General features: G+C 35.4%; 1 protein-coding gene across 1 annotated transcript in view; it reads left to right on the top strand.

The window, feature by feature from the left end:
• The first annotated feature begins 219 nt into the window (after window positions 1-219).
• The window catches only part of SEZ6 (seizure related 6 homolog), a 373,229-nt gene continuing 355,483 nt past the window's right edge, over window positions 220-17,965 (top strand). Inside the window, exon 1 of the mRNA XM_072417567.1 lies at window positions 220-621. Coding sequence (XP_072273668.1) covers window positions 570-621 — 52 coding nt within the window. The 5' untranslated portion in view covers window positions 220-569. The remainder of the gene's footprint in view (window positions 622-17,965) is intronic.

The following is a 17,965-nucleotide window of genomic DNA, read 5'->3' as shown; positions in this document are numbered from 1 at the left end:
ATATATATATATATATATATGACATAAAAACAGATCTGTGTGATATTTGCTGTGCTCACCATGTGCTCCCCTCTGCATTCCATTCTCTCTTCCTAATTCCCAGTCTTTAGCAGCAGATGAATGGCGCTGCCTCCTCATTGGCTGTCCATTCCAGCCACTCGCGAGTTAAAGCATTACCGGGTGCGGCCGCTAGGCGCTGTCCGCGGTGCTGAAATCTGCTGGAGGTGCTGATGAGAAATCTAGCGGCAAGCAAGCAATCGTCTCCCAGCAAGCAGTGAAATGTAAGCTTCTCCTCCACCACAGCTGATTGCAATTACACCAACAAACAACTGCCGGGCTCTCTCAAAGGAGCCACAACAAGCTATTTCTTCCTGTTCCATTTGATTTGGGTAATTGCTTTTTCCCTCCCCTGTTCACCCAGCACTTCCAACACCCGGGCGCTTCTTTCAATGCATCGTGAGCAGTCTGTGTTTCTGCTTCCAAAGTATTGAGCATAACAAAAATCACACAAGGTAGAAGAAAGAGAAGAAGCTGTGTAAAGAGACTGATAAGGAGATTATCCTAAGAACATGTATGCAACCTGCTTGCTGCTAACTGCTATGGTGCATATCCACTGCCAAGGTAAGCACCCCCTTCTATATTTAATGATTTATGTCCATCAGGTCCCCCCTTACCATTGGCCATTGCTTTGGGGACCATGCTTGTCTTGTGTTATAGAGGCCAGGTAATTCCAGGTCTTCTATCAGAGACCTTCACCCTCTTCCCTTAAATTTTGCACCATCTTGATGGAGTCAACTCCAAGTTTTGTTTATTTGTCTTCCCATCTTAATTATTGCCCCAGTCCTCTAAACATGCTTGACTAATACCTTTCAGTGGTTCCCCCAAAGATTAAAGCGAAAAATTGGATTCCACTAGATGTCTATGTCCTTGACAGATATGTCTATTCTAAAAGTAAAGTGCCTGGGGTATCTCATAATTACTTCTTTTCGATAATCTCATTTTGTTGGAAATGAAATGCCATTTAATCATTTGCCTCGAAATAATAGAATTTTTATGCTGCAATTCGCTTCAACAATGAACTCTGCTCCCACTCTGGTGAACAATTAATTAAGTTATTGGCAAATCATTTACCTCATTTGTGAATTATTACATACTGTTTTCTAATCTATTTTATGGCATTTCTCAAGAGAACATCTGGTTAATAGACAAAATAAGGAAGGATGAAAATAATTAGAAGAAGTCTTCACACTTGAGTTTTCAAACTTTGAGAAGAGCAAACTTTCTACCTCTGACATATGAGGAAGGTAGACTGCCAGTCCCTATCATCTAATATATACATATATATATATATTTACCGGTAATCCCTTTTTTTATGTATATATATATATCATCTAACACATTAGAGGATTTTACACATATAGGGCCAAAGGTTTTGTATGTTCATGGCACTCAATCAAGAATCCTATTTTGTTATTTTGTCTCTAACCCCAGATCAAACTTTACTGCTGATTTCATGGATTAGCTATATATATATATATTAACAATAATAATATATTAACGCTTTCACCTAATATTTGTGGGGTGTTATTGTGCAGAAATTCCAGTGCTCTACTGTTGACACTACATATTTCAAGTAACCATTGCAAGAATGCATTTGCAAAAGATAAGTTCCTGCAAAAACTTTGTAGTTACCATAATGTAAAGGATTTTGAAGCTAAAGACAATTCTATCATTAAAGACCAAAGCAACTTACACAATTTCAGGTGATCGAGTCCTTTTTAGTGATTAGCCTTGGTTAAATTTTGGTTATATATATATATATATATATATATATATATATATATATATATATATTTGAATAGATGACTTGGTAAACTTGACTGAGCTGTGATTGAGAGAAGTTGTAAACGTTCCCATTATGATATGAAGCTTTCTTTTTCTTTCTTAATTAAAGTGTTGTTTTGGGATCTTTAAGTGTTAATAGGTAGAAACTCTTTCCCATTTTTTAAAGTTAAATGGGCTTTTTCTTTTTTTTTCATCTTCTGCAACTCATTTGAAAAAAAAATCCTTCAAAGCAAATATACAATTAGTGTCCTTCTAAAAATGTAATATCCCAAGAAAACAGTTGTCAGTCAGAGTATCAGTTGTTGGTAATTTATTAGTTTCTCTGCCAGCTGAGCTTGGAAAGCTGATTATGAACACAGAGCAAAACAATTTTCAGAGAGAAAGCCGGGCATATTTGTTAAACCAATAAACAGGAAGCCAGTGTAATAGAATTCCCCAAAACATGATTACATTTTAAAGTCACTTGTGAAAGTGTATATATAAATCTGGTTGGCTGTGGTTGTCCTAATGCTAAAAGCACTTGGCAGAGTTTCCAGTGACGGTGGAAGCACCGTTTATTGTACCTTAAAATGCCTGGGGCCATAAAGCAGGATGTAAAGAATGTTAATGCATATACAAGCATGGCATATATCAAGACATGGTTTAATGTGCAGATTTGCAATTCACTGTTATATACCGTATATATATATATATATATATATATATATATATACCGTATGTCCCTGCAAGCATAACCATACCAACCATTAAAATAAATAAAAATATTAGTACAATGTAATAATATAAAGTATATAATACAATGTATAATATAAAGATTTTTTAGATGTTTGTAAACTCTTTGCTCACTCTAAATGTGAACAGAAACTTCATCCTGCACAAGAGTAATTTATTTATTACAATAGGTCACTATTAAGTTATTTATTTTTATTTCTTGAAAAAAATAAAATAAAATTCCATGATTTAAAAGGAAGGTTATATAGTGGCTTCAGTGCCCTTCTTATAGGCATGGCATCTCTACAGCTGTGGTTATTGGAATTTATTAGTGCAGTGATTGATCCAGAGAATAAATGATGGATTAAGGAAAGTTATCTTCATGAGGATCAGTTCTTAGCTACCTTAAAGTTTGCATCTTTTAACTTGATAAGTTGATATTCACATTTGGATGAACTTGATGGACTTAAGTTTGTTTATTCTATTACTAGTGTATTTTTAAGTGCTTTTCTATTTTCCGTTACGTTGATGATATCCATGATATTAGGGTCACCATTCACAATCTTACTTCTAATTCACACACATTTATTATGTTGATATATTGGCTAAGCCAAGCTTTCCTAAAGTGTGTTCTTTTGTTTTAAGTCACTTTTTTATAAGCTAAAGTTTCTTTGCCTATCATTGCTGGTGCGGTTGATGACTATTTCTTTTTGGTTGTTTCACTTTTTCAAGGTCTAAGCTTCAACTTGTTTAACAGAACATACATGAACACAACTTTTGACAGGAGAAACTATTGACTCTTTCAAAGACCTAACTGTATGTTTAGGTTTGCAGGTGTATTCTTTCCTACCAACTATGTGTCAAAGCTTAACTCCACTAAATATTGTTTTGCTATTGTTAGAAAATATTGGTGGTATGCAATGTAAGCTTCTGTTCAATGGCATTCTGGTAACATAGTCATAAAAGCTCTATGTGCTCCCATTTTAGGGTTCATTGTTTATGTACCATTAAACTTTGCTTTTTACACAGTTACACTGTTTTTATTACACATGTTATAATACTGTATACCAAAGAGAGTGCAAAGCAATCATTAAATAGCATTTGCCTTAGGTGGTGAAGAATGATTCATAGTATTAGTAAAAATAGTAGAAATAAAAAAAAAGTAAAAGCTTAGTCCATAACAACAAATTTAGTTCTTTTAGAGCAATATTTAACAGGAGGGCAAAGTGTATGGGCAATGCATAACAATCCTTCTATACCTTTGTACATAAATGCCTGTGTGGCACTTAGTTTTATCTTCAAGATTTGGGATCTTGCAAAGACTTGAACGTATTTGAAAGAATGAATATGGCTCTGTTATATATTATATTGTTTCTAATATTAGTTTGGTTTTGTGGAATACATTGATTTTGTAATCCTCATAATATCATTGCAGTGCACAAGATATTTGAATGTATAAACATGTACTTGTGTGTATGTACATAATATACTGTATTTAGTTAATAGTATATAATAATATATCATGTATATAACAACACAGAGACTCACACATGTTCAATAACACAATCTAATCTACCAAGAAATGGCTGAAGGGATAATAAGGAAAAAGATCAGGCTCAGATGGAAAAGAAGTATGTAGGTGTTGTTTGTCAGAATCTAGAAATTTGGCACAGTGCACCCATTATGGGTACGTGTACATTTTTATATTATTATAATTTGGTTAAATTAGCTTTTTCGTGTTTTTGCATCTCTCCCAGCAGTCTTAAACAACACAAAATTGAAATAAAATAAACTAAAGACTGTTTTTCCAAAGTAAATGTCAGTTTAACAGCATTAAATAGATGTTGAATTTGGTTGAACATTTGAGTATGATATTGGCCTTAAATGTAATCAATAAAAACTTAATTGCATCATGTTTAAGAAATGATAAATTGTAGATAAACATTCATCAATTAGATAAAATTGTCTAATTATATCTCTAAAATCTTTTTTAATAGGAAGCAACATGGTGTTAGTGTGACTGGTGTAATAATACCATTGGTTTGGAGGAGCTTTTACCATGAAAGTTTTCTAAAAGTTTTGGAAATTGTGTGTTTCTATATCATCAAAATTAAGCTTTAAATGCTTTGATTCAGTGTATTTAACTGATGATTGTTTAAGATTACAGTAAAATTACTTTATCCACTTTATCCATACTTTATCCAAAGGAAGGCCATTTCAGATTTTGGATTGCTGGATGGTGTCCACTTTTAAAGCTTATAGCTTATAAATTATAAAGGCAATCTATAACAATGAAAACATTGTTTGTACTTGGAGCATTTAAGTAACCAAAAATAACATGCTTATCCTACGTCTGACAGTGACTAAAACAATTTTACCATGAAATGAAAAATTCCCTGTAGCCTTAACCATCCTGAATAATTATCTGTAGTGTCCAGACACAGATCACTGTCAATAGCTTCTTACAGCTCCAAGACTTCAGAGTAAAAACAGTGATTTTCTATTGCAGATTTTACATCATTTCATTTTGCCTTACAACAATATGGTCTTGTTTCAAACATGTCTAAAAACACAGGAAGATTGAATATAGACAGAACATTTTATTAGAGGCACACTTACAGCTATAGCTCAGCACAGAAAAAAATCATATTTTCGGATGTACCTTATGTGTATTACATATGCCATAGTAAATAAAAAAAAAATCAGTATCCTTTTTCTTTTTCTTCGGTGGTTTAGCCACATTTGTATTTCAATACTGCAGGTTCATTGGAGGGTCATATTGGTGCTTTAGGTCTCAGCCCTCTGATTTCACTGTTCTGGTTTGTGCTGCAGAAAGGGATTCATTAGGTGACTGGTCTCACGGTACATATAAAACTGTACACACAGTATTTACAGTGCTCAGAGACTGGCATAAAAGTGAAAAAGTACGCAAACAAATACATACACAGTGTTTTTTTCTTGGATGTATGTTAGGTCTGTATATATATATATATATATATATATATATTGACAAGAGTGCAGTTTTACTATTCCCAGCTATATTCACTGGTCAATTCGTCCTTCAGGGGCAAGCTTATAGTATACCCGTGTTTTTAGTACAATTGCCCTCTCTCTTCCCAGAATTTCCTTTTAATTTTATACTTACCTGTACTTGCTCTTCTGAGTTCTGGCCTGCTGGAAGCTGCATCACTCTAAAAGCCTTCCATCTAGGCTCTGTAATTGCAGAAGTAAATGCATCCATTTTCATGGAGTGAATGAATGAATGAATGAATAAATGAATGGAGACTCATCTGGTGAAACAGGCAATACAGCCAAGACCTGAGAAGAGCAGTTATAAGACTTGCTGGGGTTACTGGTGGTGTCCCTGAAAGGGTAATTGTACTAAAAGTTCAGGTATACTTTGAAGTGAAACTTTTTACTATTTCCTTTTTATGAAGGAAAACAATTCCTGCAGGTGAGCTCTATGCAGTTTAAAATCTAGTTTAGGTAACCTTTCTGTAGCTGCTTATCTTCTTCTGTTCTGCAAGTGTATAGTCATATACAGTTGTAAAACTTTCAGAATTACTGCTTTTCCTTTAAGTATTGATCAGCACTTCATTCATCTCAAACTCTGAGACAATGGGCCATTTATAGAAAGCAGGGGGATGAGGATTCTGGGAAATCCTGTCCACAAACTAATGTTTGAATTCATTAGTAACTGATATGAACACTTAGGTAATCTGATTTGATGCCTGTTGTTTTTTTTTCTATCGCTTTCGAACCCAGCACAGAATGAATTGGAGATAAAAGAGTGAAAAGATAAGTAGTTTCAATTCTCAAGGCCCAAGATCCTTGGACAGTCTTAGCATTTTACTAGGTAAAAGAAAATAAGGAAGACTTCAATGAGAGAAAATCTAACAGTATTTATTATTATTATTATTATACAGTATTTATATAGCGCCATCATATTACGCAGCGCTGTACAGAGTCCATAGTTGTGTCACTAACTGTCCCTCAAAGGAGCTCACAATCTAATGTCCCTACTATAGTCATATGTCATTAATGTAGTCTAGGTCAATTTAGGGGGAAGCCAATGAACCTAACCGCATGTTTTTGGGATGTGGGAGGAAACCGGAGTACCCGGAGGAAACCCACGCAGACACGGGGAGAACCTGCAAACTCCATGCAGATAGTGTCCTGGCTGGGATTCGAACCTAGGACCTAAACATATAACATCAGGTTAGATCCACTATGCAAGTAGTTATTTTCACTGTGAAGTCCTTTACTAATGTTTAAAGGGAATCTTTTAGGAGTAGAATATGGGAGCTGCCATTTACAATTAGTGTCTATGATTTGTAGGTGTATTTGTAGGAGTCCGGCTTCCTCAACTTTATTTTCTGACTTAGGGAGTCAGTGACTCAGAACAAGCATTAGTGTATTAGGTGACCCAACAGCTGAAACACGTGATTGTTTCAGATCAGGGACTCACAGAGTTGAGGCATAGAAATAGTGGTCCTGAAGAATACAGCTTTTTGGTTTCAGACCACACAATGTACAATCAATAGCTAAGGTTACCTGAAGTGAATGTGGAAGAGCTGTACACCCCCAAGCTTCTTAAAAATGTCTGTAGGCAAAAACAAAATTTCAATCTAAAACCCCCTCTATGTGTGCGTTGGATCATTGTGTGTCTTCAGGATTGGTTATTTTGACTTCCAAGATGGTAAGTACAGAGAGAACCTGGAACACCTATTTACCTATAGTGAAGAAATTGGTATTGATTATGTCAAGCTTTTACTGTATCCCCCCTGAGGAGTTTCCTCTCGCTTCAGATGTGGCCACTGAGACAGGAAGTAATAAAAATCAATATTACAATAAACACCTGAGAGGGGGTTAACCTTTTCCCATTTACCTGAAACTTTAGAAGTTATGTTTGGAGTTTGGCTTTAGTTACCTAGTCACTACAGGGTCAAAACATAACAAGTCTCCCTGTAAAAAGAAATACTTTACACTCTACCTTTCATTTCTGGGTGAATGAAATACCAGTTTCCCTTTCTGCATGCTGCGGTTCCTTCATGTTCCCCTTCTGGTTTTAGAACAGGCATGGGCAAACTACAGCCCCTTGGGCTTTTTAATCTGACCCGCTTCTACATGTAATTTATATCAGTTCATACAAAAACACCCATCTGATACTGCTCCAGCCCATCTGTCAAGTTTTAAAACTCATTGTGGCTCCTGAGCCAAAAAGTTTGGCCACCCCTGTTTTAGAAGAACCATAATGTGCAACGAGGGAAACACATATCTGACATACCCAAATACCTTTTACCAAATACCTAAGATTGTTACCATTGTATTTGAGACAGTAGAGCACAATATATATATAGTGTTTCCTAATATACATGTTCAATAATTTAATTATAATGTTTATAATGTACCTGGACTGTATCCTGTACTTGCTACTGCTTCGCAAAAGTACTGCTACCCCTGAGGAAGCCTTTACTGGGTGAAACGCATCGGGTACCAACGGTTCTCACGTATATGACATACACTGGTGCTGTTCAGTTGAATCTTTACAACCTTGTACTGTATATTGCCAGATGATTAATGTCTAGTGCCCTACGGGGTCACATTTTCATGACAATGTATATGCTTCTGGTCTGAAAGTGATCAGGGAATGCTTTATGTACTAAAAATCGATTACAAACCCCTCTGTTTTTTGTCTTGTGTATTGCAAAATGGGGTTTGCAAAATCCTCTATTATAAGGATATCACACGCTGTACATAGTTTCCACAAACTCCCCACCACCATATTGTTTAGCTCTGTTATACCCAAATACCTGTTGAAAATGTTTAGCAAATGTGGATTAGCATTGTGTTTTCATTTTGATCTGTAGTAACAAGTCTCTTTGATTTTAACTGTTTTTATCCTTCCTTTGAACCAATCCTTCCCAAAACACAATTATACATGGCCTCCCTATGCATAAAGTGTCTCAGAAATGTCTAATAGTGTCTGAAAATGTGGTACTGGTAGCTATGTACAATCCATACTTTTACTTCACTTTGGATAAATGAGACCCAGAGAATGTGTGCATGATAAAACTGATTTTACCTTCTTTCCTTCTTTTTCTGCATTCATTTCAAGAATAGTCCAAGCTTCTTTTAAACATTTTGTATATGCCATGGATCACTTCCTCAGATGGAAACAGTTTAAATGGGTCAAGCTGGCTAGTGCATATGTCCTGATTTATCTGCATTTATTTAGTTTTACCTGCTGTTTAAAGTACTTCAGATACCTGAAGCTGTATTGAAATGCCACCCCGAGGCACACATAGCTAAAATGGCTGAGACAGTTACTAAAGACTGGTGTAGCAGCACAGTTTGTACTTACTGCTCGGAATTCTCCAGGGCCCAACTGCTAATGGACCTGGAATTGAAGAAAAATCATCATAGGCTTATTAAACCGAAAATAGGAAAAAAGATAGTTAATGGAAATAAACATTACTGAATAGGTATTGAAATTATGGGTGATACACAATGGCTTTAGGAATATATTTAATGCTAAAAAAATTTTAAATTTACATTTAAAGTAAATAGTTTATAGTGTGCACAGTTACTACTACTATACTATACTACTTTTAAAGCAGAAAATATTTACCCAAATGTAAACACCCCTCTGGCTGTACTTATCCTCTCTCTAGTCTATCTGTACTGTCTATACAGTGCTCAACATATCTCCCGGGAGGTGAGAAATGATCTGTACAGATTTATGCTCTGCTTGGATGATTCCCCAACACTATGGCAATGTGTTCTGAACTTTACTAATGGGAGAAAGTATTGTACATCACAATACACTTTACAAAATAGGGCAGAACCGGTTCAGATGATATAGCTGGGATGCCCATAGACTGGGGTCCACTTTGAATCCTTTGGCGTTTGGGTCTGCCCATGTGAGGTGGGAAATTGTTCACTGGAATTGCTGGGTATTGTGAAAAACTCCCCAAAATAAAATGTTGTTAAAAACAGCCATGATTTCCTGACAGTGGGTAAAGTAATATAAATTGTGGTTCCAAATTAAATGTATTGCTGAATTATGTGTTTAATTTGGAATACTCATTAAAATCTAGATGTGAATAGATAGAACATAATCACTATGTTACATGTGTGTAAACTGGTAACACCCTGTGTATAGATAAACCTGGCCACCAGCATTCCAACATCAGCTCATTTACTGCCATAAGACATGCTTATTAAGTTAGAACCCTGCTTGGAACAAAATTTGCTAATGTTAGTAGGCAATGGCTCCTGATTGGTTATAATATGTTGCATACCGTTTGCATTTAAGTGTCATTTGATTTTTCAGGGAAAATATAAAGTGGCAACTGAAGTTTGTTTTTAAAAGGCTGCTGAATTGAAAATTATTATCATATAATTTGTGTATATATCTGTTCTCACATTCAGTGTGTTTTAACCCACATACATTAAATTATATTGGCATTGGATATATACATCCACATTTAGCCCAGGGGGTGATAATTAAGAGCAGTATTAGTCACTTGGATGCTTGTTTTTATGCAGTATGGGTCCTGAATAGGTGATGGGAGGAGAATACTAAGCATTTACCAAATATAAGTCTGGTTATATTAAAGAAGGTAGGTTGGTTGTTATGTTATTATTCAAGTTAAGACTGAAATTATTGAAGCACTGATAAATATAATAAACAGTAAGGGTATATGAAGAGAACCAATAATTTAGATGTGTTATCTAAAAATACATTTCTAACATACCAGACCAACTCGCTTCAGGGGTCCAGAAAGTTCTTATACATCAGGGCTGAAAAGGTACCAGGCTGTAACCAGCTACTGAAGCTTGGTGCAAACTTTATACATTGAATAATGACTATTTAAAACTTTTGAATTTATTACATTTTAGTTCCACCATTACTTTTGTGTGATACTCTTCTTCACCCTGAATTTCACTTGAAACACGGCCTTGGAGGAATTTGAAAGTTTCCTGACCAGGCTAACTTAACTCCATATTCTTCAATCCACAACATCAAACTGACTTTCAGATAAAGCACCACTTATCCACATCTAAAGAAAATATAACATATTGAGCTGTACAACACAACTGTAAACACTACCACTTACATGGGGTAGAGCAAGTATCAATCTTTCGTTATCATACACACACGCCAGACACTGAGTCTTTGTTAAAAAAACGGCTTTTTTATCCAAACAATCTGTTATAGTGAAATCATTGTAGTCATGCAGGTATTCACACAAGTGTTTACACATTTTACTAAAAGATGTTAAAAGTTGACCTCTGACACTGGAGCAGCAGAGAGATTTATCTGGAAGTGCAGCATAACATAAGGAATATTCCCATCAGCAGACTGCTTTGCCTAAACTCCTTCTCTGTTTTCTTACATATTGCCCATTGCAGCATGCTTTGATGGATGGACTCTGAGCTTCCTAATGAGCATGGTGACAGGGTGAACTAATAAGGATAGAAAAGTGCAGCCACAGTATAAGAAAAACCTGCTGCCTCGCTAGAGCAAGAGCTGTTCAGCATCCATAGAGCAAAACCCCCTAATCATTCAGTTATGAAAGCTGATTTTAAAGCTTTATGCCACAGTGGCTTTTTGACACTAAAAAGAATTGTCAAAGCTGGCAAAATTTGGTTCTTTATGAAACAGATTACCCTTAAAACCAGCAAATAAGCATGAGGTCTGTGTATTCCGTAATGCTCAGCCAGCAGAGGGAGGCATGATGTGAAAGGAAAGATTTTTGGCATAGAAAGCTGTAGGTGTGAGAATACAAAACCTTCAGACATGTCTTATGAACTGCCGTACATCCAGTTTACAGCGGGATCATTAAAGGGTTTCATTTATGTGAAGATGGATTTTGTTTATTTAGTAGCAGCCTGTTGAACGAGGGATATGTTCTACCTGTCTGGAATATTCCAAGGAAATAAGTGATTCAATGGATAAATAATATAGAAATAGTAGGAAACCGGTTAAAGAATTCTTGGCTTGGTTACTGAAAAACAGAATAACTGCTGCTGACCTGCATCTGATTGTGAGCTGTGGTATTAGATGGGAATTTATTTAATTGTGGATCACTGTCATACGTTTAAAGGTCTCATTCATTAGCTCGTTACAAAATCATTTCTGGAATAAAGAGACAGTTTTAGGTTGTGCAGTTGCAGTATCACACGCTTGGCCATATATTTGAAGAATTAGCTGCTAGATTAATTTTTTACTGGTAAAAAATGTATTATATATAGATGTAGCTATCCTCAGGAAAGAAATGTCATCCTGGATGGAAAATATCTTTTTTTGTTCAAGTGGTTGTACAAGGGTCACCTACAAGCAAAATGTGAACCATGTAACACCTCATCTTTATCCTAAATATTATTACCTTTCAATGCTTCGCCTTAATATCATCCATATGAATAAACTGTAAAGCTTGTTATTGAATGTTACTGCATATTACCTAATTATTTCAAGCAAAGAGAATCCAAGAGAATCTCTCCCTTCCCCCAACCAGTGATCACCTTCGCTGCACTCCACCACTAATCTTGTGCTCTATTAAAGCCTGTAGAAATATTTGTTGCTTCTAGATAAGAAGGGATAGTATGCTATCCTCCCCTGATTCCTTTGATGAAATGGCCAGACATACACAACACCAAACCTAAAGCCCAAACACTGTGATATTTGGGAGGAAAGAAAGTCAATAACTCTGGCACAAATCATTATCGATCTTACAATGGTATTCGATTTTGCATTCTGGCATCTGACACAGCCTTGAGAGAGAATGTAGAAAATAAGTACCAGCATGTGGGGTATTGACTGTTTAGGAGAACCAGTCACATTTTCTATTCTCTTTAATTCTTTGCAAAAAATATACACTTATAAAGGGTGTATTTAAAAAGGTTTTGCAGGATAGCAAGGTAAACTCCCACCAGTTTTTATTAATGCCAATACTAACGTTTGCGTTCTATAATATCAGTTAAAGGGTCATTTGTGTTAATAAAAATTACCGAGTCCAGTTGAACAATTAGGACACAGTTATCACCCAATAACAAAAAGGATCCTAACAACAAACTTTACAGTTAGACCAGAACTTATTCTGATTTAAAAGGACTGATGTAAGGCCCTGGTCCAACAACAGTACTCACCAGACACCAGTCCACCAATCTAACCCCGCACTCTTCACCTAAAGCAAGCCCCCGCTTAGCCTCGGGAGACTGATTGTGTTTCCCAGCACATGGCTACCCCCAGGACTTGTAAGGGATGGTGCCTGGGGAAGGGTTCGCAGGGCCCGCAGATAAAGCACTACCAAGATTCCAACAAACACAGAGGCCAGAATACAGAGCAGAGGTCATACACAGGTAATCTGTCCACCAGAAAAGGTACACAAGGCAAGACACAAGCAGAGTTGGGGTCACGGGCAAAAGGTCGGTCCAGGCAGATAACTCACAGGGTCAGAAATAAGCAAGGTCAGCAACAGTGAATCAGACAAAAACACAACAGCTCTACTTTAAATAAATTCACTTATTTATGCTATAAGTATTTTAATGAAGAGAGTCCCAAAAGAATATGTATCTATTGGTGGAAATTGTGCAAATTGTGAGTACTTTCTTGAAAATGCAGCATATGTGATTTTCTGTGCATTATGTTTCGTTGGGTAACCTATTCCTATGAATGGACTGTTCTAATAGAAGTCATGACTATGTGTCCCACTTAAAAAAGAATACATCAGACATTTAATGAGCTCTTTGGTAATTCTTCTTTTCTGCATCCACCTAACTCTGTATATCTATATTGTGGAATAAACAATGCAACACAAATTAAAGAAAAAACATACAATAAATATCAAATAATGTAAAATCACCCATTGGTAATTACAAACAGTCATGTTTCATGTAACCAAAAAAAAAAACTAAAAACACAATTCTTCAACATCCCAGTAAGATTTTAGTATTTGTGTAAGGTATTTCGCCATAAATCCCATACCATAACTTTGATTTCTTGATGTATTCTAACGGAATATAAAGTAGGGCCTTCTTATCTGCATAAAATTAAATCTGACCCACATTATATATCATGGCAATGAATCTCTAATTAGCTCATCTATTATTTTGTGATGAGTCAGTTGACGTATTTATAGACCTTCCTTCCCAGATGTGGCCCCTACTTATGTATACTGTTATGATTCTATGTATAACATAGTATATCAGGGTAACTAATCAGTATGACTGAGAAAGCCATCATTTCTGCTAACTCTTTCAGTAATTTCAGTACATCGAAGGTCAGATTAATCTGAAAGTCATTTTATTGTAGTATATGTATTATGTTCTATATGTTCAATTAACATTAGAATTTGCATAGAATCTGTCTATTCAGAGTACTTTCTATTTATGTCTTTTGTGTCTTTGTCTCTTTACATATCTGTTCTCTTTTCTTAGGATTTTTCTAGTAATCTTATGACATTGGATTATTTTAAAGTCAGGGGCAAACAAAAGCACTGTGCACTGTTGAAAGCTGCACGTTATGGCACAGTTGTGTTCATTTCAAACATTTATTTGTGTGCCATATATATGCATGGTGATTCTTTTCATTTCATATGATTGAGTATTTAAAATAAATCAGCTTCATTTTATTTACTAAATGAATATACTTTTTTTTTTTGTAAAATGAACATTGACTTTGCTAAGTCATCAATCTCTCCATCTCTAGTAAATGAACTCCACAGTCGCTCACTGCTGCAAGATTAAAATAGTAACTCCATTTGTAGCCCTCAGATTTCCAGCAGTTGGCCACAATTACTTTAATACAACTGTGCCAATTCATATTCTTTGTGCTTCATCAGCTGTAAAAATATGTGGACACTTAGTTTATATTCTTTGGTTGCCAGCGTTACTTTCTATTCCCAATCTGTATCTGCCCTGTTTAAAAGCCTTGCATTTAATTTAAAAAATATTGCAGTGCAATATTACATTCATTGGGGTTGATATACTAAAGGAGTAGAAGTTGTTCAATCCACAAAGCAAATGTTCACTTTGAAAAGTTAACATACACTCTGCACTCTGCTGTGCCCCAGTTTTGAATATGGAAATTAACGGAAATGCTATTATGAGACATCCATTGGAAATGGAAATGCTATTGTTAGACATAGAGCAATGTGGCAGATACCTGCGTTAATGATTTCTTAAGGATTAGAGAAAAAAATTGCCATCAGCAGGACAGTTTTGCAGCACAACAGGGACATACAAGCTAATGCCTATCAGCCCTATAAATGGTCAGAATGATTCCCCTGCACCCACAGACCTCAATGGGATTGACTTCAATTTTTTTTTTAATTTCTGGCAGATTTGCCTATTAATTATAAATGTGACCAGACTTGTGCACAAGTCTTCTAATAAAAATGAGAATTTTTAAATGTTTTTCCGGTAATTGTATTTTGGTTGATTTACAATAGCACACCCCTTAAAAGTGCTTTAAAAATTAGTGTAAGCTGCTGTACAATATACGGGATCTTTTTGAATGAAATCATTTCAGAGCAGACCATCCCAAAGATAACATTACACTAGAAATTATATTAATAGCATAGCTCTAACCTCCTTTTGTTTGTGGTATTCTCATTTAGCTAATTAGTCCCCGAGTAGACATAATTCTAATCTCCTACCGGCTCAGACAGAGAAGCTTATTCTTTGTCTCACATGTGTAAGAGTTCAGTGGTTTAAGATTGTGTGGTTTTCCTATAGCTGGTACATTTTACATTTTGATGATAGTTTTTAGAAATAATTCCTCTTTGTTCTTCTTAAAGTCCAACTATGAGCAGCCATAAAAAGGGAAAAAAGGCCCTTTCATTGCACAACTCTGCACTGAAAAGGGTTAAATACTCGTTTAGCATAGGGTGATTGGAAAAATTTTAATTACTAAATACAAATTATTCTTTCCTTCCAGCTGCATGACCCATTCCCCTAATTCCTCTTTGCAACTTCTCTGGTTGCAGGCTCTCAGACATAACTATTTACAGCAGGACCAGCAGTCCTGCATTGTAAGTATAAAATGGAGAGGTCTGTCTGTATTTTGGAAAGGGAAGAAAAGCACTGCCTGCCAATGAATGAGGAATAAGGTAAGTATTACTACCTATTCCAATCCCCCAAATAAAATAACCATTTAACGCTGACAGCGCGGAAACTTTTACAGTTAAATAGAGATCACCTTTAAATTCAGCTGTATGTAGACAAATATTGAAGCTGTCATTGCTTCTTCTGAAAACAGTCTTTTTATTGTCTGTTTGATCCAGTGACGTGGATCAAATACTTAAAAGGTCAAATCAATGTAAAGTCATGATCTGCATATCTGCACTGGGTCAGTGATTCAGAAAAGTGCCATTTTTATAGGAAAAATGTCATTTTCAAAATTGGACTTAAGTTTTCTCATTGTGATCATTTGCACTACCCTAAAATGTAGCTTAAAGCCATGAAATAGCAGGAAAAAATGTAAAGCAGTTCTTGTATCTTATAAAATAATCATTAAAATTCAAATGAGTCTGTGCTCAATCAGAATTTGCTTAAATACTGATATATATTTATTTAAATATTGAGTATTAATAAAACTCTTAAAGGTATAAGAGGAAGGAAAGTGGAGGAGTGGAAGAAAAGGGTAAGATAATCTTGCTGCCCATTTCTCTGTTCAGTGTTGTGACAATTTTTTGGGTTGAGGCCAATCATGGTCCCCCTATATCTAATAAATAACTCTTACACTGCTTGGATGAAATGTCCTATTTTACAGTCTTTACAAGGCTTTCCTAAAGACTGAAACATTAGACAGGGAAGTAGAAGAGGAGTCTGAAAAAAATGGCACGCTGCTTCTTCTGTTTTCTTTATAGAATATAATGTGCACATTCCTATGGGAGATCCACTAAGAAGCCTCTGACACTGTATATGGTCCCTAGTGGATTCTTCAAAAGATTATATGGAGAAAGATCTCTGAAGAGGGCAGACAAAAAGTTCAGCTTTCAGCAATGCCTTGGATGTCAATACAAAAGGAAGGGAGGATAAAAATCCCTGAGTGCCAATGATTATTGCCATAGAAACATAGCAATATTAATTTAATAGACAATCTAACCCTTCTTCACTGTATCCAAAAGAGGAGTTTTGTTAGTAGATCCAATCTAATTTAAAAATATTAAATATCTTAGAAAATTAAGCCTCCTATGATTGCAAGTTCAAATGTTAAGGGGTAGGGATATAGATGTGACAGACATTTAACACAAAGTAGCCATGGAAGCCACAAATCTGAGCATTGCTAATAAGGAAAGATTTTTCCCCCAGGTACTGAACATCAGCCATTTTTCTCTTTATCACAGGTATTACCTAACATGAAAAACTTTAAAAAAAAAATACAATAATGTGATATTATATCTAATAAAAAAATTAGTATGTGGATGTATAATTCATCTTATTAATTAATTAAAGCAGTATCAGGTTTGGAAAATGTTAATGAAAAAAATAAAATAGAAAACAGTAACCCTGCTTGTAAAGAAATTAAAAGGTCAGGACGTTTTTCCACTATCTCAACTTCTCTCAGGTTCAGTGGAAACCTCATACATATTTCTATACCCTGTCAGGTTCAAAAACTGTTAGAGCATTATTAGCAAGGTATTACACTGTATTGTTAGCAGCAGGTAAAAGAGACAAGAGTTGTGTTATTGTGCCCATTCCCCCCTTCTTTAATGTCTCATGGCCAATGATATAACTCATACAAGGTTGGCATGTTAGGGTCCTGAGTTGTGAATTTTCTTAGTAATGGCACTGTAAAATTTTACTTGTACATTATTGCTGTTCTGTTACTTTAAGATTATGCAACGAAAATGAGTAAAAGCTGCTCAAAATGTTTTTTTGTGTATGTAAATATATAAGCAAAAAAATGTATACTCGTTATATGGTATTACAATATATATGATACAAAATATAGTATACTTTGTAAAAATATAAACTTGTAATGGCATACCTTTAGCATTCATAGAATATTACATAATTAATCATTAATCAGCAGAGACTATTGTTTTATGATGAAATGGGTCCTGCTAAAACAGTGAAGAAGGTATTTTTGTAAAAATCTCAATATTTGATTATGGCATGCCAGCCTTAGGGCCTGGGTGGACAGCCTTGAGTGTTTGTGTTGATATTTGTTGACATTAGCGTGAGATGCTTCTATCATTATTCAGACTTCATTGTCAGGTGTACCTATACTCGTGTGTACAGGACCTATACCTGTGTGTGCATAGGGCCTACACCTGTATGTGCAGGACCTATACTTGTGTGTACAGGACCTACATCTGTGTGTACAGGACCTACATCTGTGTGTACAGGACCTAGACTTTTACATGCCGGACCTATACTTGTGTGTGCAGGACCT

Source organism: Pyxicephalus adspersus, chromosome 1, assembly GCF_032062135.1.
Source record: "Pyxicephalus adspersus chromosome 1, UCB_Pads_2.0, whole genome shotgun sequence".
Taxonomy (NCBI): domain Eukaryota; kingdom Metazoa; phylum Chordata; class Amphibia; order Anura; family Pyxicephalidae; genus Pyxicephalus; species Pyxicephalus adspersus.
This window is presented reverse-complemented; position numbering and strand designations above follow the sequence as displayed.